Source organism: Mastomys coucha, unplaced genomic scaffold (assembly GCF_008632895.1).
Source record: "Mastomys coucha isolate ucsf_1 unplaced genomic scaffold, UCSF_Mcou_1 pScaffold18, whole genome shotgun sequence".
NCBI lineage: Eukaryota > Metazoa > Chordata > Mammalia > Rodentia > Muridae > Mastomys > Mastomys coucha.
The window spans coordinates 75996266-76024124 of record NW_022196900.1 but is presented as its reverse complement, the minus strand read 5'-3'; the positions used below and the strand labels follow the sequence as shown (position 1 = coordinate 76024124).

General features: G+C 50.3%; 1 protein-coding gene across 1 annotated transcript; it reads left to right on the top strand.

The window, feature by feature from the left end:
• Window positions 1-6470: 6470 nt before the first annotated feature.
• Window positions 6471-27511, top strand: Tie1 (tyrosine kinase with immunoglobulin like and EGF like domains 1). Its single transcript, XM_031378441.1, has 24 exons — window positions 6471-6553; window positions 6736-6891; window positions 10045-10353; window positions 10433-10543; window positions 12148-12303; window positions 12441-12572; window positions 12699-12839; window positions 13039-13167; window positions 14083-14228; window positions 14472-14616; window positions 16646-16804; window positions 16979-17116; window positions 17331-17621; window positions 18061-18351; window positions 18557-18747; window positions 22132-22342; window positions 22483-22593; window positions 22801-22991; window positions 23949-24062; window positions 24172-24242; window positions 25697-25737; window positions 25817-25913; window positions 26036-26135; window positions 27095-27511. The coding sequence occupies exons 2-24, from the start codon at window positions 6834-6836 to the stop codon at window positions 27164-27166; spliced, it is 3405 nt and encodes a 1134-aa protein (XP_031234301.1). The 5' UTR covers window positions 6471-6553; window positions 6736-6833; the 3' UTR covers window positions 27167-27511.
• Window positions 27512-27859: the final 348 nt, after the last annotated feature.

Here is a 27859-nt window from a genome sequence, read left to right as displayed (position 1 = left end):
GCAGGAGACTGACTTTCCTTGAAGTTTACGCCTCAGATACCGCCTTCACGCAAAGTGTGCATGGCAAAATACTACCTCAACTCAGAGATCAAGGTCAGCGGGGATCACTATATTGATGCTAAGCACGCTTGAGATCATTTCACCCCCAGAAACTTGAAGATCCAGTCTAAACATGACCAAAACAACCAGGAAAATGCCAGTAGAGAGACATCCTATAAAATATTAAAGCAATGCTCTTTAAAAGTGCCAAGATCATGGAGCAAGTATATCCCAAAGAACTCATATCTAAGAGGCACTCGCAGGAACATGACAGCTAAATGTAATGAGGGGTCTATGGAAAAGAGACATGGGCTGATGGAGGAGATCTGAATAAGCAATGGTCTTTAACAATAGGAGTCAACAGGGGTCCATGAGTTTTGGGAAATGTGCCACACTAATATCGGGTGACATTAATGGGATAACCTGCATGTCGGATAGTCAGGAACTCTCTGTATAATCTAAAACTATTCTAAAGATAAAAATCTTTCTTCCTTTCTTTTCTTTTCTTTTCTTTTTTAAAAAGATTTTTAATCTGTCTCTGTGAGCCCGTATGAGTAGGTGTGCACCTTGTGTGTGCAGGAGCTTGCAGAGGCCAGAGGAGGACATGGGTATCCTGGAATTGGAGTTACACACAATTGTGAGCCACTGTGTGGGTGCTGAGAACCAAACCCAGGTCCTCTGCAAGAACAGTGAATAAGCATTCCTACCCACCCAGGCATCTCTCCCACCCCAAATAAAATCTTTCCGAAGTGCTATTTCTTTCAACATTGAATGACATTCATAGAAGCTGATAGGTTGTGGCAGTTAATGGTGTCAGCGATTGCCTCATTTCCATTGGCCCACTGCCCTGGCACTGAGGAAACCCATGTGGGCACTATCCTTGACATCTACCATAAGTAACAAAATAAAGGCCAGGTAAACCTGAGAGCTGCTCTCTCCCTTCCACTCAACAAGCCTTTGCCAATCATCCCTCCTCGCCTCTCTTCAGCATGAGTTCCTCCGGAGCCCCAGTGGGATCTTCTGTTCCTCCATCTCTCTAGTTCCCTATTGCTGAGAAAGGAAGATAGAAGTCACAGGTGGAGGATGGGCTAACATAAAGAAAAGTAGACTTAGCACCAAATAAACACACATACAGCAGATCTCCCACAATCTGGGGCCTTCCAAACACCCCAGATTACAGTAGGATACAGAATGGTCACATCTCACAAAGAAAGCCAAAACTACAGCTGTAGCATTTCCAGGAATCTCTGTCCTTCCCATCACCGCCTAAAGCTTGAAGTTAGTCTGTAGAAAACATTACTCTAACCGTAGCATAGCGCCCATAGCTGGGCTGCTATGGACACAGGTACACATCGGGAGAACCTGTTGGAATTGCCCGCGCAGTGTCTCTTCTCTCTGTGTCACATGCATTTATGTAAAGATAGAGACTGTCTTTGTGATCTTTTTTTTCCACTTGCCTTACTACGTCACAGACACACTCTTAACACAATAGATACTCCAAAAGCAAGTTCAGCCCTCAACTATGACTTCACGCTCTACCTTACAACCCTCTGACCATTACCCTGCTAGACAAGTGCCACTCCAAATGCCATCCACAGTCCTGTCCCAGGCTGGGAAGCTACAAAGACGGGCTGAGATTTGACTCGGCTGCACTTATCAGTTCAATTCGTCATTCAAATGCACGATCAGCAGAACTGTGCAGACAAGACCAGATATTAAAGAATTTGAATGAGGCTGGACTTGGTGATACATGGCTTTATCCCCAGCACTTGGAAGGCAGAGGCAGATGGATCTCTGTGATTCAGGCTGGCCTGGTCTACGTAGTGAGTTCTTGGACAGCCAGGGCTATGTAGAAAGACACTGTCTCCAAAGCCTGGGGTGAGGGTCAAATAAGTAGGCATTCCTCCCCTGGAGCCCCTCCCACTCTCAGGAGTTCTTCCTGGGTCACTCTTCCCTCCTTCCTTCCCTCCTTCCCTCCTTCCTTCCTTCTTGTCTCTCTCTCTCTCTCTCTCTCTCTCTTTCTCCCCCTCTCTTCCTCTTTCTCTTTCTTTCTTTCTTTCTTTTTTGAGACAGGGTTTCTCTGTATAGCTCTGGCTGTCCTGGAACTCACTCTGTAGACCAGGATAGCCTTGAACTCAGAAATGCACCTGCCTCTGCCTCCCAAGTGCTAGGATTAAAGGCATGTGCCACCATTGCCTGGCTCTGGCCTTTTTTTTTTTTTTTTTTAATAACTATGTTTGCTCTACTTAAAAACAGACAAACAGACAAGCAAACAAACCACAGAGCTAGAGAGACAGCTCTATCATAACCTAGAATCAAATTACTCCTGGGGAGCCCGGAGAGATGATTCAGTAGTTAAGAGTACCAGCTGGGGCTGGAGAGACGGCTCACTGACTGCTCTTCCAGAGGTCCTCAGTTCAGTTCCCAGCAACCACATGGTGGCTCACAACCATCTGTAATGGGATCTGATGCCCTCTTCTGGTGTGTTTGAACACAGCAACCAGTGTACTCACATATATAAAATAAATAAATAAACCGTTAATTTTTTTTTTTTTAAAGAGCACCAGGTACTTTTCCAGAGGACTCAGATTCATTTCCTAGCAACTACATGGCAGTTCATATCTGTCTGTAACAACCATTCCAAGGGATCTGAGGTCCTCTTTTTGGTGTCCATGCATACCAGGCATATAAATGGCATATAAACAGGCAGTCAAAACACACACCCACCTAAAAATCTTAAAAGAACAAAAATCACACAAGAGGGCTAGAGAGAGCTGGCCCAGTGGCTGAAACTTGTTAGACAGCATGAGGAACCTGTGATCTTCTCCACAGCACCCAGTGTGCCTACACATGTGCTGGTAACCCATGTACCTCAGGAAGCAGAGGATACAGAAGCGTGACTGGGTGTGCTGGCCACCAGCCTAGCTCTAGGGTCAAAGAGGGACTCTCTGGAATTAAGGTGGAAAGTGACACACACACGCGTGCACACATACACACACACACACACACACACACACACACACACTAAAATAGATAATAAAAGAATTCACACAAGAAACAGTATGTGGCAGTTGCCTATTCAGGATGCACAGTAGGGCCTCAGCTTGGTCAGTGTGAACTGAGAACCAGTGTTAAACTGTTCTGTTTCTATTTTCAACCTCAAGAGGGTGTTTCTTGCTTCCTCATTAGCCAGTCCTAGAGGGAGAAAAAAAAAAAAAGTCTCTCCAAAACAAAGGCTTCAAAGTCCAGGCTTCCACAACCCCCGCCCCCGCCCGCTCTGCTTCTGTGACCTTTCCTGAACTCTCCAGCTAGAACCTCCACCAACAGTCAGACCATTAGTCTCTACCTGGAAAAAGTCCACTTCTATTTCAGGCTTCTTAGCTGTGCTGGATCCTGGAGGAGGCAGGGGAGCATCTCTTCCTGAAATTGTGGAAACAAATGAATCTTCAAGGAAAACCTAATCCCTGCAAGGGGAATGTGCCAAGAACCCCACCTCTGTCTGTGTCAGGCCAGGAAGCCTGGCTGCCCCAACTCCTCATAACCCAGAAAGTCCATACATCTCCACAGTGACACCAAGACCCCCAAAAGGGTCTGTGTGCCCACCGCTGGAGTTTCCACAATTTGGGGAAGAGCAGCTTTATGAGAAGTGAGTTATCCATCTGAGGTGGAGATGGCCATGCCTTGCTTTTTGGAAATGATATTTAATTTCTCTTCCTTCATTAGTTTGGTCTGCAGGGGTTGTGGAGTTAACCCGAGGAGCACTTGTTCACATTCTTATTATTTGGGGCCTCTAATTTTCCAGAGGCCAAAAATGTAAGCTATGCATTACAGTTTCACTCTTCCCATTGTAACAGCAGATGTTGTCACGACCCACTCAACATTTGTTTTCGGGTTTGATACTTCATTTGGCACTTGCTGTTTGTAAACTGATGGTATTTTAGTCATTTTCAACATATGTAAGAATGTGTTTACACTTACAGGGCTCTGTTTTATAATGCAAAGTATTTTTTTTAAGAAAGATTTTATTTATTTTATGTATATGAGTACACTGTAGCTGTCTCCAGACACACCAGATAAGGGCATTGGATCCCATTACAGGTGGTTGTGAGCCATCATGTGGTTGCTGGGAATTGAACTCAGGACCTCTGGAAGAACAGTCAGTGCTCTAAATCGCTGAGCCATCTCTCCAGCCCCCAATAATGCAAATCCTTGTGTACACACTCTGCAACAGTTGTCTTTTGTTGGTTAACAGACAATTACGACTATGTTTTCTATCCCAGTTCAAAATGGGGAGTCCAAAAGGCCTGAAGCTTTGCATGTGCTTACATCACAGCTTCTCAAACTTCCCCACTCAGAAAATACACTTGTAATTATATCTGTCATTTTTAAGAACAAAGTGTTCTCGGGGCTGAAGAGATGGCTCAGTGGTTAAGAGCACTGGCTGCCCTTTCAGAGAGCCTGGGTTTGATCCGCAGTACTCACATGAAAGCTCTCAGCTGTCTGTTATTCTAGTCTCAGGGACAGACACCCTCTTCTAGCCTCCGCAGGCACTGGATACACATGGCACACAGACATACGTGCAGGCAAAACACCCATACACATACAATAAAAATAAAAAAGAAAAGTGTTCTTCAAGCTTCTCCACAATGACATCAGGACCCCTGAAAGTTTCTCCACAGTTAAGGGCAAGGTTCAACAACAGCATACTGGACCTCCATCCTGCTAGGCAAAGGGCCCCTCCGAACTCCAATGTCTACCTCTTCCCAGATCAAAGGTACCAAGATGGGCCGGAGTTTAAGGCCTCATTTCCTCCACTCTCACAGTCTATGCAGAAAATCTTCTGACTCAGAGATAACCAAGGCTATGGACATCTTCCCCAATTCTCCTTCCTGCTAGTCTACGAGAGTCAAGCCAATCAGAAGAGGGGTAACCCTGATAAACACACTTCCCAGGGACCTGGCTTCCCCAAGAAAGCAGTCTTGCACCTCTTGGATCCAGAGAACCTAACCTTCACCAGAACTGATTTAGGAACAGAGTCCCAGCCTCAGAGGGAGCGCTTGCAACCTCCGAGTCACTCAAGCTGACACCAGATCTCGATTTCATTTATCGTTAGGGGTGAAGCAGATACAGAATCAACCAGTGAGCCCAGGCTACCCTGTAGATTCTCCTGCTCCATGAAAGCAGCAACCTGTAGGTGCTCTATGGGGCATGTTCTGTTTGGGAACTGGCAGTGGGGACATGGCATCAAAATGCTGAGACAGGTCTAAGAAGTGCAGCAGTGGGACTTTGGAAGAGAGACCAATGGGCACGGAGTACAGCCAGGCGTGCTCAGTCTCTAAGGAGTAGATGTGACCCGATGAGACGCCTCAGTAGGCAAGGGCACTTGGCACCAGGCTTGATGACCTGAATTTGATCCCTGGAACCAAATGGTAGAAGGAAAGAGGTGACTCCCACAAATTGTCCTCTAACTGGCACATAGGCACTATAGTATGCACACAGGCTTATAATCCCAGGACTCAGGAAGGGGAAGTAGGAGGATCATGAGTTTGAGGCCACCCTGGGCGACATAAAGAGTTCATGCCAGTCAGAACTATAAAGTGAGTTCCACGCTAACCCGAACTGTGTAATGAGACTGTGCCTCGATTTTGCATCTCTCTTTTTTTTTTTTAAAGATTTATTATTATGCACAAGTACACTGTAGCTGTCTTCAGACACACCACAAGAGGTTGTCAGATATCATTATGAGTGGTTGTGAGCCACCATGTGGTTGCTGGGATTTGAACTCAGGACCTTTGGAAGAGCAGTCAGTCCTCTTAACCACTGAGCCATTTCGCCAGCCCTGTGCCTCGATTTTGAAGCAAGAAAAAGCGGCTGCATGTTCCTGGGTAGCCGTCTACTCCCCAGTGTCCAGGAACACACATGGTTAGTTGCATAATGAATAACAGCACGCCAACAATGAGCTAGAGAATTATAGGCAGCTGTGGGTGAGGAACCTCCCAGTCATAGCCCATGTGTGGCCTTGTGTTCCCTTGTCTGCTTCAATATGTCTCTCGTGGAGCAGCTAGCATTGAGGAATCAACAACCAGACCAGAAGTCTTATGCCCCGGCCTTATCACAGCCTTGGGGGTCCCTAAGCACCACAGGTCTCCGTTTTCCCACATAAGACAGACTAAAGGGTCTTCATGCTCCTAATTCCTTTTCGATTGGGGGTGTTCTTGCTGTGCTTCTGTGACCTGTTTTCTACGATCAGGGGTAATTGTCCGTGTTCTGGAGTACATGTATAAAGAGTCACGTGAGCCCCATTTTGTATTTGTGTGTGTGTGTGTGTGTGTGTACGCGCGCGCAAGCGCGTGCATGTGCATGCTGGGAGGAGGGGAGACCCCAGAACAATGTCCTGCCTCCAAACCTTCTCAATAGGCGGAAGCCACTGGCTTCCTCCCTTTCCTGTCTCCCGTGCTCCAGCAATGCAGATGGAAGGGACAGAAGGGATGGGAGAGAGCCCAACCATCCCCAGGTCTGTCCTTGTCATAACCCTCCCCCCACCTCTAATGCCCCCCTTCCAGAGACTTCCAGGCCACACCCATCCCCAGGCTTATGGGGGGCTGGACATGGGAGGACTACAGGCGACTACTCTTCCCACCCCTCTCTCCCCTGCCACCCCTCCCACCCTAGCCATCATTTCCTCTTCCTCCCCAGCACCGAGGTCCACTGAGCTGAGCAGGCTGAACACTCAGACCCACAGCAACTGACCCGGGCCCAGCTGGCCTTGGCTGGCTCAGGTCAGCCTCCGGAGTATGGTCTGGTGGAGATCCTCTTTCCTGATCCCCATTCTTTTCTTGGCCTCTCATGTTGGTAAGTCTTCCCCCAGCAGAGCGCTTCCCTGACTCCTGATTTGAAGGTCTCAATCCCAGCTCCCCACCCCCAAGAAACCCTAGCATAGCATAGCAATAGATCTCACAATATGGTGGCAACCACGGGTTGGGGGAGGGGAAATAGAGAGTTCTGGTTTAATGGGTATAGCATTTGAGTTTGACAAGATGAAAGGAGTTATGAAGTTGGGTGTGGTGGTGCCAGCCTGGACGATATAGAGAACTTTGTGTTAGCCACATAGAGACATAGTGAGACCCTACATCAAAAACAAAAGCAAGAGCTGTGGAAATGGGCAGCGATGTTTACATGATGTTGTGAATGTATTTATTAACACTGAATTGATTGTTTACAAACAGTTCTGGTAAATTCTAGGGTATGTACATTTTAACACAACTTAAAAATTGGAGGGAAAAGCAGAAACTCCCATAATCATCATCATCATCATCATGGTGGATCATGATTTTGATCCACCAAGAATGAGATCAAGGTGGGGAAAACTGAGGCAGGTGCTAGGTGCCTGTGTGTGTGTAGGGAGGGGCAGAGGTCAGTGGGAGGGGGAAGGGGGTAGAAGTCAGCCATCAACTTGGACCTCAGGAGGAACTGTTGGGCTTACTCAATAATTCATTGGACAGACAGGCTTTAATTCCAGTACTCAGGAGGCAAAAGCAAGTAGATCTCGGAGGTTTTTTTGTTTGGTTTGTTTTTTGGTTTTGGTTTTTTTTTGTTTTTTGTTCTTTTGTTTGTTTGTTTTGTTTTTTTTTTTCAAGACAGGGTTTCTCTGAGTAGCCCTGGCTGTCCTGGAACTCACTTTGTAGACCAGGCTGGCCTCAAACTCAGAAATCCACCTGCCTCTGCCTCCCCAGTGCTGGGATTAAAGGCATACGCCACCACTGCCCGGCAATCTCTGAGGTTTAGAGGCCAGCCTGGTCTACATGTTGAGTTCCAGGATGGCCAGAACTACATAGAGAGACCCAGTCTCAAAATAATAATAATAATAATAATAATAATAATAATAATAATAACAATAATAATTTATTTAGTACCAATGATGATCCATTAGCTGAGAATACAGAAACACTCAAACCTATTGAGTAACAGTTAAACGATGCTGGCCCCCCAGGTTGATAGGTTTGTTGTTTAAATGGAGCTGTGTGTACAGAGGGCTTGGAGAAGTTTCTGAAGGCTGGTGGCAGATTCTTTCAGTCTGCTAATCATAGAACTAGAAGTCAGAGGCTGCCTTTGAGTGGTTCACAGTCTGGTGGGGAGCACAGGTCAAGGATGAGGACCAGACAGAAAAAGACAATAAGAGTTCTTGAGGAGCACTGAGAAGACAGTCAGCTTACTCTGCCATAGGCCCAGAAAAGTCATGAAGGATTTTTTTAAGAGAGATAGTCATCAGAGTAGTAAGTGCAAGCTCAGGATGTATGGAAGCCCATAAGAAAAAACTGTAGGCCGGGTGGTGGTGTTGCACGCCTTCAATCCCAGCACTTGGGAGGCAGAGGCAGGTGGATTTCTGAGTTGGAGGCCAGCCTGGTCTACAGAGTAAGTTCCAGGACAGCCAGGGCTATACAGAGAAATCCTGTCTCGAAAAACCAAAAAAAAAAAAGAAAGAAAGAAAGAAAGAAAGAAAGAAAAAGAAAAAAACTGAAGAAATATGTGCCAGACTGGAAGCTAAGCGAAGAGAAGTTTAGGCTTGGACAACCTGGCTCTGCTAGTTTCTAACTGTATGACCTTGGGCAAGTTCTGAGCTTTTGTTCCCTGGTTATACAATGGAGATAATAACCTGCACCTCCCAGGACAGTCAGGCCCTGAAAGGAAGAGAGCATCACTAAGGGGCCTGGTGCATAATTGACATCCAATAAACATTAATTATTATGACAGCAGGAGCATGAGATGACTCTGAAGTTAGTGTCTCAGGTAATGGGCGGTGTCCACTGACTCAGAAAACTTGGGAGAGGCGAGGGTTTGGAGCTGAAAGGCCACACCAGAGCTAGTGACTCAGGGGCGACAGTTAAAGCCGAGGAAGCTGATGAACTCGCTCAAGAGTTATTACAGCAAAGGATGTCAAGAAAGGGCATTTGGTGACTGTGAGGCGACCAGGAGATGCCAGCTTCTTTGACTTATGATAGACTGTCAAAATATGCTAAGTGGCATTTAAATGAGTTGATTACCTGACAGCTAACAGGCAGGGAGTGGGCAGGGAAAGAGGGGCCTTGGAAGGTCTGGGGTCACAGATCTGAGGTAGGCTAGTCATGCTCTTCCCCTCAGTCTCCCTCACTTCAGAGTACAGATTTTATGCTCCAATTGCACTAGACCTGGGCAGCTTCCCCACCCCCCCGCACCCTTCCCCCACTATAACATTTCTCATATTTAAAGGTAGGATGGCCTCTCCCTATCCCCGACCCTTTTCCTTTCACTCCTCCTCACCCAAGGAGCCTTCACAAGCCCTTCAGGGTTTTTTGTTTGTTTGTTTTCTGATGATGCCCCATCTGCACCTTCTCCGGTCCCCTTCCCTCCCCTCCCCCATGCTGGTTAGGCGTTCCAAGTGCATTTACATCAGTGTTTCCTCTGAGCCAACACCTCTCCACCTAGGAGGGGTGTCTGTGTCTGATCCTCCAGCTTCCCAAGGCAGGACCCAGACCCCCCTGTGTCTGTGTCTCTCTGGCCAGGTGGGGCTAGTGAGTTCATTTCTGCCCCTAACCTGTCTTCAATCCCAGCCAATCAAATAGCCCTTAACTAGTTAAGCAACAAAAAGGAGTCTCGTGACTCTTCTAATCTGCACCTCCATAGTGAGGCAGGGACCCTGTGGCTCAGGGATAGCCTTGGTGGAGATGGCTCTCACAGGAGTCTAGGCAGTGACCTGACTCGAACAGAGTAAGGAAAGGAGACAGAAGCATAGCTCATTCCCTGCCTGGACCAGAGAAGGATGTGTGCTTTTGTTTATGTTTTAGGATGAAGAGGCTAGAGGGTAAAGGGCAAGCACGTGTGGAAGGGAAGGGAATGGGCGGAAATCTTTGAAAAAGTGAAGTCTTCAGAGGGCACGGTGAAACATTAACACAAGTTGCTGTTGGAGTCCCGCGCTCCTGGGGCTGCTGAGTTGGCAGGATCCACCATGGAGTCATTGTTTGGTCCCAGGTGCGTCTGTGGACTTAACGTTGTTGGCTAACCTGCGCATCACCGACCCTCAGCGTTTCTTCCTGACCTGCGTGTCTGGTGAGGCCGGAGCAGGGAGGAGCTCGGACCCTCCCCTGCTGCTGGAGAAGGATGATCGCATCGTGCGCACCTTCCCGCCGGGGCAGCCCCTGTACCTGGCACGCAATGGCTCACACCAGGTCACGCTACGGGGCTTCTCCAAGCCCTCGGATTTGGTAGGCGTCTTCTCCTGTGTGGGTGGCGCTGGCGCGCGGCGCACTCGAGTCCTCTACGTGCACAACAGCCCGGGGGGTGAGTCTGGCCTACCAGGAGATGGATCGCCAGAGGGAGGGCTGTGTTGTAGATCTCTGACCTTACCTTTCATCCACAGCACACCTGTTTCCAGACAAGGTCACGCACACGGTGAACAAAGGTGACACTGCTGTGCTTTCTGCGAGAGTGCACAAGGAAAAACAGACTGATGTGATTTGGAAGAACAACGGTGAGGGGCATTTGGTGGGACAGGGAGACCCACAATGCTGACACCCTAGGACCTCCATCCATGGCCCACCCTGATCCACCTGCCATCCTTCTGGCCAACCTCCAGAGCCTTCCCTCTCTCTCACCTCTAGCTCTGAGCCACCCACCTACTGTACCAAGAGGACCAGGAGCCTGTGGCCAGCTACCTCTTAAGTACTATGTTAAGCCCTCATCTTTGACCCTCTCCTGGGAGTTAACGGGTGCTGTCACATGGCCTGCCTAGGAAAAGCAGCAGTCCCCATGGGAAAAAAGAGAGCTGGTAACATGTGCCCAGCACATGGTCAAGAGAAGTCTAACTAACCTCTCTCAAAGACTTGCCTAACTCAGATCCTTGATGTCCAAGGCAAACATATGCTGGAGTCCATAGAGATCTGTGGGTCTCAGCTCTGGGCCTGCCACTACCCTGTCCTTATCCACTCTGTGGAAGGACTCTTTTTTTTCTTTCTTTTCTACACAGGGTTTCTCTGTGTAGCCCTGGCTGTCCTGGAACTCACTCCGTAGACCAGGCTGGCCTTGAACTCAGAAATCCACCTGCCTCTGCCTCCCAAATGCTGGGATTAAAGGTGTGTGCCATCACAGCCCAGCCCTCTTTTTTTCTTGAGTGGCCCCCACAATGTCTGCCTCACCCCCCACAATCTGCTGGCTGTCTCTTGGATACTTGGCTCCTAAGGAAGAAGATCTTTTTCCTTGGGCAGAAGGCTTTGAATCAGAGAGAGCTGTAGAATCGGGAAGGGAGACCCTTTGCAGTTTGTCTGGAGTTCTTATCAGAGACAGGAAGGAGCAGGGTTGTACGCCTGACTAACAGTATGGGCCCTCGATGAAGAGGCTGGGAAAGAGCCCTGAAAAGCAAAGGAGCCAGACAGAGGAAGAAACAGCACGCTAGGAGGCAGGCAGGGCTGACAAGAACAAAAGCAGGAGGGTCCAACGAACCAGATACTTCTAGAGGGCAAACAAGCTTTTAGGAATTCAAGAATGTTAGGGGTCAGGCAAGGTGTAGTGGGGTTCGGGGCTGGAGGACTGAGCAGGGACCACACTGGTGAAAACAACTGCCAGGGGATTGGTTGTCATCTGGTGCAATGAGGAGCCCTGAGAACCTGCAAGAGACTACTGGGGTACAGAAGAAGTCTATTGTAAAATAGACTGAAGCCAGCCAGTGTTGGCGCATGCCTTTAATCCCAGCACTCGGGAGGCAGAGGCATGCGGATTTCTGAGTTTGAGGCCAGCCTGGTCTACAGAGTGAGTTCCAGGACAGCCAGAGAAACCCTGTCTCAAAAAACCAGAGAGAGAAAGAGAAAGAGAGAGAGAGAGAGAGAGCGAGAGCGAGAGCAGCCCTCTGGCTGTCCAGAAGTAAAAGGGCTGGACTATAAGAAGATGAGGGAGAGGAAGGACTTAGTGTGTCGGGAGGCTCAGAGAGCATGAAGAGGATGTTCTCCTGCTTCTTAGCTTGGATCTGATGGTGTTCCCAGGTCTGATCACTGTGGGTGGGCCACATCAGTGTGACCACGGCAGAGGGAGGTAACATCAGCCCTTTATATGATTCTAAGGGCCCCCGATTGTGTTCCCCAGGATCCTACTTCAATATCCTATACTGGCGTGAGGCCCACGACGGGCGTTTTCAACTGCAGCTCCAAAATGTACAGCCACCATCAAGTGGCATCTACAGTGCCACCTACCTAGAGGCCAGCCCCCTGGGCAGTGCCTTTTTTCGGCTCATCGTGCGAGGTAAGGGGCAGAAGGCAGGGGTGATGTGGGAAGCTGTGAGCCTTAGATGTACTTCCTTTGGGTCTCAGGATCCACAAGGGCCTCAGCAGCTGTGGACAGGTGGGTGAAGGTCATCTACTAAGAACACTTTCCTCCAGGCTGTGGGGCTGGACGCTGGGGGCCAGGATGTGTCAAGGATTGCCCAGGCTGCCTGCATGGAGGTGTCTGTCATGACCATGATGGCGAATGTGTGTGCCCCCCAGGATTTACCGGCACTCGCTGTGAGCAGGGTAAGCGGAAAAGCTAGGACCTAGGCAGGAGAGGGTGTCTGGTCGGGAGAAGATTCTGAAACCCTGGAAATGAAGCTTAGTGTGTGAGGCCTGACAGAAGCTGTATACCACCCACCTTATTTGCAGCCTGCAGAGAGGGTCGTTTCGGACAGAGCTGCCAGGAACAGTGCCCAGGCACAGCAGGCTGTCGGGGTCTCACCTTCTGCCTTCCGGATCCCTATGGCTGTTCTTGTGGATCCGGCTGGAGGGGAAGCCAGTGCCAGGAAGGTATGGACTAAGCCACCTCCTATGGGCATACATGTGCCAGACCCTTCACTCTGACCCTGACTTGAAGACCAAACCCTACAATCCCCTGACCAGTGCCCACTACCCCCACTATTATGCCAGCCTGCTGGATAGCTTGTGCCCCATCTGTACTCTGCTGGGTCTGACCTACCCTCTGTGATGGTATTGCTTCTATTCCTAGCATGTGCGCCTGGTCATTTTGGGGCTGATTGTCGCCTCCAGTGCCAGTGTCAAAATGGCGGCACTTGTGACCGGTTCAGCGGCTGTGTCTGCCCCTCTGGGTGGCATGGAGTCCACTGTGAAAAGTCAGGTATGCACTGCTGAGACCCCCTCAAGACAGGCGATCCTTCATCAAACACATCTCTGCCCAAGTCCTTCCCTCAGGGAGTTCAAATGTGATGGATATTTTCACCATTTAAGGCACCCGCATTTTGAAAGCCAGAAACCTAGGGTGACTCTGACCAGCGTGAGAGTCTTCTGAGAGGAGTCAAGATCTGAAATTGAATATGGAAGACACAAGAGAGATGACTAGGGAAGAATGTGGAGAAAGTGCAGGGAGTTGAGACCCTGCTTGTATAGTGGGACAATAACATCTTAGGGGGAGGGGAAGGTCAGCAGGAATCACGTGACTGGTCCTTTGAATATAGGCCAAGGTTTGCTGCTTAAATGTGAGGAGCTGAATAAAAATTGCTGAAGAGTGTGTGCTGGTCAGACTTGTATTTGAGGAAGAACCATGTGTGGAGTACAGAAGCCAGGGGCCAGAAGTGAAGGAGTTAACAGGCGTCATGTCTCATACCTACAATCTTAGCACTCAGGAGACTGAGGCAAGAAACTTATCTGGAGTTCAAGGCCAGCCTGGGCTACAAAGTGAGTTTTAGATTAGCCTAGGCTATATTATGAGACAGCGAGACACACAGACACACACAGAGGGGGAGTTGTTTGGGCTGGCAGAGTGGAGTGATGAGGTCTCACTCTGGGTCTTAGAACATCCCAGGAGATGTGATGGGAGAGATGGAGGAGCTGAAGCCTGGACCTGACCGCATGTGGGGCACCAGGGCCTGAAGGGACTGTGCAGGACCTCGCTGACTTCAGTTCTAAGTGGCAGGACAGACAGTAGGACCTTCACTGAGATGCAGAACATAGGACGGGGGTGGGGAGGGGGGCATTCTGGTGGTCACATGGCTGCCCCAGTATTGTTCAAGATGGCTGTCCTCTCTCTCTCTAGACCGGATCCCCCAGATCCTCAATGTGGCCACCGAGCTGGAGTTCAACTTAGGGACGATGCCCCGAATCAACTGTGCAGCTGCTGGGGATCCCTTCCCAGTACGGGGCAGCATGAAACTCCGCAAGCCAGATGGCACCATGCTCCAGGTCAGCCCTGGTCACCCCAACCTACTGTCTGCTCCCCCATCTCACCAGCCTGACAGTTCGTTCCTTGGGTCCCTAACCCATGGAACTTTTTATAGGCTCTGCCCACTGCCCTAGCCGTGATTTAAATAGGGCAGGCTAACTGGTGAGGGGATGCCATGGGGTCTGTGTTCCAGCAATCGTCAGTACTGACTCATACCTGTCTCCTGGAGCATACACTCTCTGATCCCTGTCTCCTTGTCTCAGTCTACCAAAGCCATTGTGGAGCCAGACAGGACCACAGCAGAGTTCGAGGTGCCCAGTTTGACTCTTGGGGACAGCGGGTTCTGGGAATGCCGAGTATCGACATCTGGTGGCCAAGATAGCGGGCGCTTCAAGGTCAATGTCAAAGGTTAGTGGAGTGCTAAGGTTTGGGGGATGGATGGTACGCAGAGTAGACACTACCTAATGCTGCTCAGGCTGGGGGATCCTCAGGAAGGAAAGGCAATGGCTTCCAAGGGCAAAGCTGAGCTCCAGGCTAAGAAGAAGGCTGATGGCCAGTGTCAATGCTGGAACACAGCTTGGTCCGACCTGGGAAAGACATCCTATGGCTCAGAAACTAGAGACATCCTCCAGCCTCACCCTGCCTCCTGCATATTCATGTACCACTTACCGTGGCAGCCAGGGCCCCTGTAGCTTCACCTCAGAGATGCTGCTCCTTTCTCTGATTTCAATCATACAGACACACAGGAACAGCAGACAGGTAAAAGGGACACATTAGACAGGAGACTGTTGGGTGAATGAGAGAGTTACCAAACGCTCGCAGCAGAGCACTGAGCACCCGCTCCGCCAACAAGGCATCTTTGACTTCATCACTGTGAATACCCCAGTACCCAGATGTTCCTCATGTTACCTCGTTTTTTCTCTCCCTCCTTCTCCTCTTTTTTATTGCTATCTCCTGCTTCCCAAATCTTTCTCCATCTCCAGCCCACTATCCCACCCACCACCACCTGCTCATTCTTTTATCAGAGCTTTGGACCCAGCCCTCCACTCAACTTGGATTCCAAGTGCTCTCTACAAGTTCTGTCGCCTTAAGCAAGTCATGGCCTTCGGTTTCCCAGTGTGTGACAGGAGGAGACTAGCACCTGCAGGAGCCAGGCTGCTAGGAACACTAGATGATGCATTTAAGTAGTTATCACAATGGCTGACAGGAGGCATGCTCAATATAGCAGACAATGGTTTTGTAAAACGCCATCCAGTGCCGAGATGCCAGCCCTTCCCTGGCAATACCACATGTGTTCTGTAGTCAGGACCCCTCTCCTGATGCCAGCCCTGCATAGTGAACCTTCACGGCAGGGCATCTTCTCTGAAGGTCTGGTCCCGATGTGGAAACTGATGCCCGTTGAATACCAGCCACGTCCCCAGACTCTGGTTCCTTCGCCTCACCTTCACCTCGCCACCCTGCATCTTCCACACTCTGCACCCCCACTTCCTTCCTCCTGCCTGCCTTTCTTTTATGCTTGCTGGGAAAGTCAGTCTGGTCTCCTTCTTGGAAGAAGCCAAGGTACCTATGTAGGCATTAACAGGATAATCTAGAAAGAAAAGCTGAGGCTGGAATAGGGGTGGTGACAGTGGAGGCAGCCAGGCAGAAACACAAGTACTGTTTTAGGGTAGATCTGACTGGTTTGAGGTAGCCTGATCAGACAGACCTAGTTTAAATTCTTCCAGCTGTGTATCCTTGGGCAAGTTGCTCAATGTCTCTCAGCCTTGATTTCTTCATTCATGACCACAAGAATTAGCGGTTATGCATAAGAAGCATCAACTGTGGAGCGGGTGCCTCATAAGTGGCATGGTTTTTTTTTGTTGTTGTTGTTGTTTTGTTTTGTTTTGTTTTTTGTTTTTCAAGACAGGGTTTCTCCGTGTAGCCCTGGCTGTCCTGGTACTCACTCTGTAGACCAGGCTGGCCTCAGAAATCCACCTGCCTCTGCCTCCCAAGTGCTGGGATTAAAGGCATGCGCCACCACCGCCCGGTTTGCATATTTTGTCTTAAAAAAAAACAAAAAAAAAACAGATCTGTGAATGGTGAAGGGGAGGGGTATCGGATACTTAGGTGGTCTCCTGCCTTGTGCTCTAGCTTCTCTCTCCACTGGACGCTTCAAGGACAGAGAGATGTTTCCCGACCTCTGTCTGGCCATACCACTCTCTCACCTAGCATCTTTTGAGATAACCTAAGTCCTTATGGCCAAGTCCCTGGGACCAAGCTACCCAGAGACCAGAACTTCCTTCCCTGGGCCATGGCCATCCCAGTTGTCTATTGAACTTGCTCTCCTCCCACCACACTAGATAATGCCCAGATCTGAACTAAGATCTGGAGGTGCTCACTGTCCAAGCCCAGAGTGTTCCCCTCTCCATGCACCCTTACTCATCGCAGTTTTTGGCAGTCCCCCCAGTGCCTCTGACTGCACCTCGGCTCCTGGCCAAGCAGAGCCGTCAACTTGTGGTCTCCCCACTGGTCTCCTTTGGTGGGGATGGACCCATCTCCTCTGTCCGCCTGCACTACCGGCCCCAGGACAGCATGATTGCCTGGTCTGCCATTGTGGGTGAGTGGGGACAGAGTTAGGTGATGGGGTGTTGTGTAATAGTGAGGTATGGGGTGGGGACAGAAAGGAGGGAGGGGGTGGTACAAAAAGAAGAGGGGACTAAGGGGGAGTGGTGGCTTCAGGACATGCTTGGGACCAACTATGTGTGTGGCACACTTCACCCTCCCCCCCCAGTGGATCCCAGTGAGAATGTGACATTAATGAACCTGAAGCCAAAGACAGGATACAATGTTCGAGTGCAGCTGAGCCGGCCAGGGGAAGGAGGAGAAGGAGGCTGGGGGCCTTCTGCCCTCATGACTACTGATTGTCCTGGTGAGAAGCCAAGATATATCCCTTCCTGTTCAGGGATCAGAGCCTGTTGAGGGATCAGGGTTTCCTGCCATGCCCAGAGTCTGTCTTGGTCCACCTCCAAAGACCCCTGCCTTTCCCAGTGGAATTTGTCCCTGCCCTGCCCACTGTGGATTATTGGCATTTAGTCCCAAGTACCCACTGGATGGTTCTGACTCCTCCTGACCTCTGGCCGCAGAACCTTTGCTGCAGCCATGGCTAGAGAGCTGGCACGTGGAGGGTCCTGACAGGCTACGAGTGAGCTGGTCCCTACCCTCGGTGCCACTGTCCGCTGACGGTTTCCTGCTGCGCCTGTGGGACGGGTCTCGGGGACAGGAGAGGCGGGAGAACATCTCATCCCCGCAGGCCCGCACTGCCCTCCTGACTGGACTCACACCTGGCACCCATTACCAGCTGGATGTGCGGCTGTATCACTGCACCCTCCTGGGCCCTGCCTCACCCCCTGCGCATGTGCACCTGCCCCCCAGCGGTAGGCCCACGATGGGAATGGTGGGCTAGGGATTGGGGGGGTTACAAGAGACTGGGTGGACACGGAGAGAACCCAGGATGAATGGGGAAGGTAGAAGATACCAGGAGGACACGGGTCACTCAGAGCACGTGGGGTGGGGACACGTGACGAGACTATGACTCTCGTGACGAACGGGGCCATGGGGGGCCCGGGGAACATAAGCTACTGAGAGCATGGAGAGGCCTAGGGATGCAAGGTGACCCATGGGAAGAGGCAGTTTGGAGGTTGGAGGTACCTTGGGGATGGAGATGAGTCCAGCCAGGGAAAGAGGGGGAAGGTAGCACAAGGCTCCCATGCTAGGATCCACAAAGCGAACTACACACTAGAGCGACTGTGACTGATCCTGCAGCTCTATAATCTCATCCAATTTATCCCTTCCTTCCCCTTCCCATCTCCCCAGGGCCTCCAGCTCCCCGCCACCTCCATGCCCAGGCCCTCTCAGACTCTGAGATTCAACTGATGTGGCAGCATCCTGAGGCTCCTTCCGGGCCTATATCCAAGTACATTGTGGAGATTCAGGTGGCCGGGGGTTCAGGAGACCCACAGTGGATAGATGTAGACAGACCCGAGGAGACAAGCACTGTCATCCGAGGCCTCAATGCCAGCACACGCTACCTTTTCCGTGTGCGGGCCAGTGTGCAAGGTCTCGGAGACTGGAGCAACACAGTAGAAGAGGCCACTCTAGGCAATGGTGAGAGGATGGTGCCTGCAGATCCCTAGGCCCCCAGGACTGTACTCTGCATGGGCCCCTCCACCTTACCCCCAACCTTGGAGCTAAGGCATCACAAGACTTCTGGGTGTCAAGATGTCCAAATTCTCCCTCTGTGGGATCTCATGGTGGCCTCTGGGTTCCCTGACCTAGACCATCTCCACAATCTGTCCCTCCCTGTGTCTAGGGCTGCAGAGTGAGGGCCCAGTCCAAGAGAGCCGGGCAGCTGAAGAAGGGCTGGATCAGCAGCTGGTCCTGGCTGTGGTAGGCTCTGTCTCTGCCACCTGCCTCACCATCCTGGCTGCCCTTTTAGCCCTGGTGTGTATCCGAAGAAGCTGCCTACATCGGAGACGCACCTTCACTTACCAGTCAGGATCGGTCAGTGTCCTGTATTCACTGGGTACATGGTCCTGTCTATTGTGTGTGATTGTACCCACATACATGCAAGGACAGGCATGTATGCACATGCCTGTCCTTGCCACAAGTTTTAAGGTACATTAAGTGATAGGATTAGGATACAAAATAGAACTTTTTTTTTTTAACTGAACTCAGCTCTTGAGTCCATTCATTTTAAGGGTTGGATAATTAACATTCTCAATTAAAAAGAAGTCAGCTCATTCATATTTCACCAGGTCTCATTCCAGGCTTGGAGGACACCATTTGAATTACCTTCTTCACTTAGCCACCCCCTGGGGGTGCTGTCAGATTGGATCACATAGTGATATCCCGGAGAGGCAACTAGGGCCCATGCTGGCCTCTGTCTTCACAGGCCCTCTCTTACTTGGAAGCAGCCTTTATCTGTGTTCTGAATCCTACTGGCTGTGAGCTCTCATTTCGGCCTCCACTCTTTTATTCATTTTGTTTTGTTTTGTTTTGTTTTTTTTTGAGACAGAGTTTCTCTGTGTAGCCCTGGCTGTTCTGGAACTCACTCTATAGACCAGGCTGGCCTCAAACTTAGAAATCCACCTGCCTCTGCCTCCCAAGTGCTGGGATTAAAGGCATGCACCACCACTGCCCGGCTCTTTCTTTTTTGAGACAGGGTCTCTTTCTCTCTCTCTTTCTTTCTCTCTCTCTCTCTCTCTCTCTCTCTCTCTCTCTCTCTCTCTTATTTATTTATGGCTGTACAGATGGCCCTGAGCTATCATGTGTGTGGCTGCTGGGAATTGAACTCGGGACCTCTGTCAGCCCTGCTTGCTCCAGCCCCACTTGCTCCAGCCCCACTTGCTCGAGCCCCACTCACTCTGGCCCCACTCACTCTGACCCCACTTGTTCCGGTGTAATTCACTGTAGCTGTCTTCAGACACACCAGAAGAGGGTGTCAGATCTCATTACTGGTGGTTGTGAGCCGCCATGTGGTTGCTGGGATCTGAACTCAGAAACTTTGGAAGAGCAGTCAATGCTCTTACCCACTGAGCCATCTCGCCAGCTCGAGACAGGGTCTCTTTATGTAAACTAGGCTGACCACAAACTTAACAGAGATGGCCTGCCTCTGCCACCTGAGTGCTAGAACTAAAGGTGTGTGTATCGCTATGCCTAGCCCCAGACTATACTCTTAGTCTGGGAAACTGTTCACCTGTGCTTAGCTGTTCCCCTCAAAGGGCAGCAGTGTGTGGCCACACTGTTCACATAACGGCCTTTGACCTTCTAGAAGTGCACAAGGCCTGTAGCCCCACCTGTGCTCCCGCAGAAGAGAGGGTCACTCTACAAACCTTTCTGGGTTTTTAGCTCTCTTACAGGCCACGCCTCTGGCCCCCCAGGCCCATACCAACATAGGATGGGGGAAAGGTGCTGATACTCCCAGGGGCCCAGACTCTCCCTCTCCTGTCATGTGCACCCATCCCGTTGTTCCTGTCTCCTCTAAGAACTTCCCTCTCTTGACACTTAGAATCAGAACTGTGGCCTTGGCTCTTTCTGCTTAGGCTCTTGCTATTTAAAACTACTTAAGAGAAATCCAGAGCACCAGCAAAAATGTCAGAAAGAAAGAAGGGAAGAAACAACACTTGTCTCTCTCTCTCTCCCTCACCTTCTTCCTTCCTACTCTGCCCCTTCTCAAGTGCTAACTCTTGTATAGAAAGTCCAATGATCAACGCTGCTATCTGCTGTGCCTTTGAAAATCCCATCCAGAGTCCAGGGATTCAACTGGCTTCTTTGTCTGCGCTCTGTTGATCTTGCCTCTGAGGTCAGTGCACACACAAAGCCATCGCCGCCATGGGAGGTGGGGAGAGGATAACACAGCCAGATGTTGAAGCAAGGCAGGGAGAAAACAGCCTTTAAAGTGCATCTGTTCATTACCAATATCAATACAGATGTTCTTGCACACAGCTATTCATGCTCATGTATGTGCCATGTAGTGGGGCAGAAGTGTGTTCCATGTATGTATGCATGTATCTCTGTGCTGGCACACCTTCAGGCCTTCCTGTGAATGTATATCTTTGAATGGATGCAAGTGCATGCAGCCACAGAACATACATGTGTATTCTGAGTTTTTGTTTGTTTGTTTTTCTAGACACGATTTCTCTATGTAGCCCTGGCTGTCCTGGAACTCACTCTGTAGACCAGGCTGGCCTTGAACTCAGAAGTCTGCCTGCCTCTGCCTCCCACTGCCTGGCTTTTTTTTTTTTTTTTAAGATTTATTTATTTGCCGGGCGGTGGTGGTGGGCAGCCTGGTCTACAGAGTGAGTTCCAGGACAGCCAGGGCTACACAGAGAAACCCTGTCTTGAAAAACCAAAACAAAACCAAAACAAACAAACAAAAAAAAACTGTAGCTGTCCAGATGGCCATGAGCCATCATGTGACTGTTGGGAATTGAACTCAGGATGGCCCAGCTCACTCTGGTGTAATTCACTGTAGCTGTCTTCAGATGCACCAGAAGAGGGCGTCAGATCTCATTACAGGTGGTTGTGAGCCACCATGTGGTTGCTGGGATCCCAACTCAGTACCTTCGGAAGAGCAGTCAGTGCTCTTACCCGCTGAGCCATCTCACCAGCCCACATGTGTATTCTGTGTATGCCTCAGCTCCACATGCTCCAAATGAATCCATGCCACCCATGTCCCCAGCACTTACACATCAAACTAGTCATCAGTTCACTTAGGGAGTCCACTGCATGGTCCATCTGGACCTTGCTCCGGGTTCTCAAATTGCAACTTCTTCCATCAACCCTGCCCAGGGTACCCCTGCTCAGTTATGGGCCTTGAATCCTGACCTGGGATAAGAACTGTGTCTAGACACCAAGTAGGAGCTTCTGCTACTGTGAGGAAGAAAATCTGTCTACCCACTCCCGGCAGCTCAGGGCTTAGCATGTAATGAACATTCAAGAAATTCACCCACTGTAGCCGAGTAAATGAATCAATGAAGCCTAGCCATGGGGTTTGCACAAAGACAGGAAGCTTGCTTTTCCCATCACATCTCATTTCAATTCTTTGCTTAAATATTAGAATTTTTTAGTCCATTGATCTATCCGTGATTTGGCAACTTGCCCATGAACCCAAGTTCCACCTTGCAGCAAACCCCACCCACTGGCCCTCTGCATTTGTTTTCTTAGCCACCTATCCACCTGAAACATAACTGTGGCTGTCTCCTGTGATTCTGTGCAATGTCCCGCCTCTGTAGGTGTGGCCCAAGCTACCCACCAGGGTGCCCTCTGTCTGGTTCTGTTCATCTGTCTAACCACTGGTCCCTCTCTCTGTATGCCTCTTTGCTCCTCTGTTTGCCTCTACATCTCTTGTGTGAACTGATTGCCTACTCATCCCATCTCATGAAGGGTGAAGAGACCATCCTGCAGTTCAGCTCAGGGACCTTGACATTGACCCGGCGGCCGAAGCCACAGCCTGAGCCCTTGAGTTATCCTGTGCTGGAGTGGGAGGACATCACCTTTGAAGACCTCATCGGTGAGGGCAACTTTGGCCAAGTGATCCGGGCCATGATCAAGAAGGACGGGCTCAAGATGAACGCAGCCATCAAGATGCTAAAAGGTCCTTGGTCAAGACTCCAGACCCCAGCTTCTTGCTCTCTCTCTTTATCCCACACATACCAGGCCCTACCTAGCTCTCTCAGCAACTGACCCCTCCCAGAGTGATCCCTGGCAAAAATTGACACTGACTTCTTTACACAGAGTACGCATCTGAAAATGACCATCGAGACTTTGCAGGCGAACTAGAAGTTCTGTGCAAACTAGGACACCACCCCAATATTATCAACCTCTTGGGGGCCTGTGAGAACCGAGGTGAGCCCCAAGTTCATTTGCTATTCCTTCCAGACCTCTGGCATCAGCTATCACCGCCCCACATAATCGACTTGCGAGGATCCCTACCTTCCCTGCTCAGTACAGGATTCTCCTGCATGTTGCAGCTTGTCTCTTCCCATTGGGTACTGCTCATAACAACACACAGCCTGTGTATAAACTGTACCCCTGTGTCTCCTTACCTCCCAGGCTACTTGTATATCGCTATCGAATATGCCCCCTATGGAAACCTGCTAGATTTCCTGAGAAAGAGCAGGGTCCTGGAGACTGATCCAGCTTTTGCTCGAGAGCATGGAACGGCCTCCACACTCAGCTCCCGGCAGCTGCTGCGCTTTGCCAGTGATGCAGCCAACGGCATGCAGTACCTTAGTGAGAAGCAGGTGTGTGTGTGTGTGTGTGTGTGTGTGTGAGTGTGTGCACGTGCACGCGCGCACCTGTAGGGAATGGGGAGACTTGCTTGGGTTGTTGTTAATCAGGCTCTAATCAGGTATGGGAGGTACAAACAATGAGAAGGAAGGACACAAACGTAGGTGCTGGCCCTGGTGCCAAGTGACTGTAAATGCTACAAGAGAGAAGAGGGCAGGAGGCAGATGGGGAGAAGGTGATAGATTTGAAATCTCTGAGGGACATCCTGGGCAGAGGTGTGAAAGTTGTGGGTACCAAGCTAGCACTCAAAAGACAGGCCTGGGCTGGAGCCAGTGTGGGGCCTGCCATTGCATCCCCAGTGACTACAGCATCCAGCAGAGAGGACATGGAGACCCACTGAAGAGGGTGCAGTGGGAGCCTGAGCATGATGGCCGGGGGTAGAGGGGAGCGATGTAACTGCCAGAGGGACACTGTGACCTAAAGGAAGGCATTTTACAGACAGCAGAGTTTGAGTCTCTGGAAGGAAAGAGAACATGGAGGTCACTCACGGACTTTCATCAATAAGGGAGAAGGGACAAGACAGTGGGGAAATGGGACAGAGGGCATTGAAAAAGGAAAGGTCACATGGGGCAGTAGCAGATGCCTGTGATCCCAGCTCTTGAGAGAGACAGACAGAGAGAAACAGAGAGACAGATAGATAGATAGAGAGAGAGAGAGAGAGAGAGAGAGAGAGAGAAGAAACCAAGAGGGAGAAGAAGAAGAAACAGGCCGCAAATCCATCATCTTAGTCCCAGAGAGAGGGATACTTGTGTTCCAAGTCAGGGGAAAGATTGGGTGAGACCCAGCAGTGACCCTAGTCAGCTAACCCACGTCTGAGGCATATGTGGGTAAGAAGAGGCAGGGGCTGCTACTGGTCTTACGCACCAGGGCCCCTCATCCTCCTCTTCCCTGACTTCTGACATGGCCTGCAGTTCATTCACAGGGACCTGGCTGCCCGAAATGTGCTGGTCGGAGAGAACCTGGCCTCCAAGATTGCAGACTTTGGCCTTTCTCGAGGGGAGGAGGTGTATGTGAAGAAGACAATGGCAAGTGTCATTCAGGCTTCCCCATTCAGGGCCCATACCAGGACCTGCCCCTCAAGCTCCTCCGAAAGCCCTTTCTTCCATCCCAGCCCTTAGACCCTTTCTTTCACAGGGCCGTCTCCCTGTGCGTTGGATGGCCATTGAGTCTCTCAACTACAGTGTCTACACCACCAAGAGTGACGTGTGAGTATGGGTGTATGTGTGTGCTGAGCACTTGGCCCCCAGAACACTCAAGCACATGCGCGCGCACACACCATGACCATGGTTAGCACACTTTCCCTATCTCTGGGTATGTCCATCTCAGCCAGCCCTGTCTCCTGGCCCTGAGCCCTTGGGCTGACCTGGTCTCACTGACTGCCCTCTGACTACCACCCATTTCCAGTTTCTGCCCAAGACTCCCTAGAGTCCCCCTCCACGCTCCCTACCCTGGCCTTAGGCCTGACATGCACCTGCACAGAGCCTCTTCCCGTGCAGGATGCACAGAACAAGAGAGCATTAAAGGCAGGATTTAGATCTTGTTCTCAGCTGTGTGACCTTGGCACAAAAGCTAACTTTTCAGACCTCAGTTTTTCCACCTGTAAAATAGGAACATGGTAAAGCCCAAAGTTGTGAGTTAGGTAATCAGTGCTAGGACCATAGCAAGCGCTCAATAAAAATGTCAGCTAAAATATTCTCAGCATGGGGCTAGAGATGGTTCTGTAGTTAAGAACAATGGGCACTTTTCCAGAGGAACTAAGTTTGCTTCCCAGGGCCCACGTGGTGGCTCACAACTGTCTAGAACTCCAACTCCAGGGGATACAACACCCGCTTCTGAGTTCTGTGTGTACCCGAGGTGTATATATTGTGCATATTCATGCATACAGACAAAAACCTCATTCCCAAAACTAAATCTAAAAATACTAAAAAGAAAAGAGAGAAAGAAATTCTTTAAAATGTTAGCTGTGAGGACTGGGGAGATGGCTAGGCTGGCAGAGCGCCTGCTCTGAAAGCATGAAGGCTCAGGGTCAGATCCCCAGAGAGAGAGAGAGAGAGAGAGAGAGAGGGAGGGCAGCGGGGAGGGAGGTGGGAGAGGTGGGAAGAGTAAAGGAGAGAGAGAAGGAGAAAGAGGAGAGGGGGAAGGAGAAAGGGGGAGGGAGGGAGGGAAGGAGGGAAGAAGAGAAGGGGAAGCAGAGAGGAGGGAAGAGGAAGGGGAGGGAAGGGAATGCAGCATATACTTGTAGTCCCAGTACTAGGGAGGCAAAGACAGGAGGATCCCTGGGTCTTGCTAGCCAATCTATCAGAAACAGCAAGTTCCAGGTTCAGTGAGAAAACTAAGTGTCCCAAAACTAAGGTACAGATCAATTATAAAGAAGCCCAATGCCCACTTATGAACTACACACACACACATACACACACACACACACACACACACACACACAAAGTAGAGGAGAAAGAAATACACAAAATATTACAGTATTTAGTTGAGTCTGGGGACCAGGACCTAGGAAAGAGCTTCAGTAGAGACGAGACAGTGGCTGCCCAAAGCTAGATGCTAGCTAGCAGAGACACATGAGGGTCTGGGAGTGGCTACACAGTTGGTTAGGCAGAGACTAAACTGTGTGTCCCAGGAAGTAACTGGGTACATCTTCTCATTTCAGCTGGTCCTTCGGAGTCCTCCTCTGGGAGATAGTGAGCCTTGGTAAGCCCACACCCAGTTCTCCGGGGCATTCCCTCTGACTGTGGGGCCCTGGACTGAGGGAACCTTGTACCCTCTGCAGGAGGCACGCCCTACTGTGGCATGACCTGTGCTGAGCTCTACGAGAAGCTGCCTCAAGGCTATCGCATGGAGCAGCCTCGAAACTGTGATGACGAAGTGTGAGTTCACTTCCCTTGGAGCTCTGGGAACTCACCTCTGAGATGAGTGGCCTGGGCTCTGAAGGTGTGACCTTTCCCCCAGTCAGCCCCTCACCTCACAGCACCCTCACTCCCACCCACAGGTACGAGCTGATGCGGCAGTGCTGGCGGGATCGGCCCTATGAGCGTCCCCCCTTTGCCCAGATCGCACTACAGTTGGGCCGCATGCTGGAAGCCAGGAAGGTAAGAGGCTGGACAAGGGGGGATGGGCATCCTCCAAGCTCCCAGGAGGCACCATCTTATAGATGCCACACATGAGGCCACTGTGTCTCCCACCCACACCACGCTGTTACCTAAATTCCCTCAGCTGGGGCTGTCACCACAGCTGGGTTGGACTTAAAATGCAGCCCATGCTGGGTTTAGACTCTAGGACCACATATAGTCTTCCAGGGATGTTATTGTCAACAGCAAATCCCTCTCCTAAATCCCAGACACCTTGTCTGTCTTCATCCAAGCCATCGACCCGTTCTCTCCTGGTCCAGTGCCAGAGGAAATGCGTGAATGAATGGTCACCCAGGAGGAGTGGCTGAGTGATGCAGGCAGGGCTGAATACATAAGCATAATTAGTGATGCGGTAATCCTGTGAATAAACACAGTAACTGAGTCAAATAACCATGTGGAGAGATGGGTTACCAAACAGAAATGAAAGAAGAAATACAGAATACAGAAATAGTAAAATGCAGAAATATGAAAATGGTTTTCTTAGCTTGATGATGGAGGTGCACACCTTTGATCCCAGCACTTGGGAGGCAGAGGCAGGCAGATTTCTGAGTTCAAAGCCAGCATGGTCTACAGATGGAGTTCCAGGACAGCCAGGGCTACACAGAAACCCTGTCCCTGTCTCAAACAAACAAACAATGCCCCCCCCAAAAAAAAACAGAAAAGAGAAGGAAGTGATAGGGAGCTGAGAAGAAAGGAAGGGAAAGAGAGGGAAGGCCAAATAATCATACATACAAATGACTGGATGATCAACAGCAGCCTTATGAATCATGAATACGGGATTTTTTTTTTTTTTTTTTTTTTTTGACAGTACCTCACTACATAGCTTTGGCTAGCCTGGAGCTTGCTGTGCCAACTAGGCTGGCCTTTAATTCACAGAAATCTGCCTGCTTCTGCTCCACCAAAACTTGCTCTTCCCACAGGCCTACGTGAACATGTCGCTGTTTGAGAACTTTACTTATGCTGGCATCGATGCCACTGCTGAGGAGGGCTAGCCTGCCCTCCACCAGAACCTGGCTCTGCTGGCCGGAGCACACGGCTTCCACCTGTGACTTTGGACCCTTCTTACCTCTGACCCGAACTGTCTCAAGAGCGTCTCTTAATTTAAAGGAGAAAAGAAAAGGTCCAGGAAACACGGGGTGGAGGGAAACAAGGATCCCCATTCTTGGCAGCTACTCCCATAGCTACCCTTCATATCCTTGCTCCCCGCTCTGCTGCTCCCCAAACCCAAACCCCACTTCTGGTCCTCCACTGAAAGCAGCAGGCATGTTACTAACACCCTGTTTAGCAACTAGACTCTCTGCTTGTACTCAGAAAAATAAATAAATGCTCGGAACAGCTGTATGATGTGTCTACACTTACAGACGGTCTGTCCAAGGTGGGAGTTAGTCCCACCAGCAAACACTGGACTTCTGAGGAAACAAAGCACTGTCCCAGAGCACTGCCCTTCTCTCGGGGTACTGGGTGTTCTGGAGGACCCTTTGGCCACATACACACTGCTACCAGTCCCCACCTCTGTTCCAATCACACTACAGTTTTCTCTTTGGTCCCCTTCCTGATTCCCAGCCTCCTCACCAGGATGTCACCAGGTGACTCCTTCAGGAGTCACCACAACCTCAGAGTCTTTGCTCTGCCCCAACACAGTCTATGCCAGGATTGACTGAAGCCCAGTTGAGCTTGAAGTAACA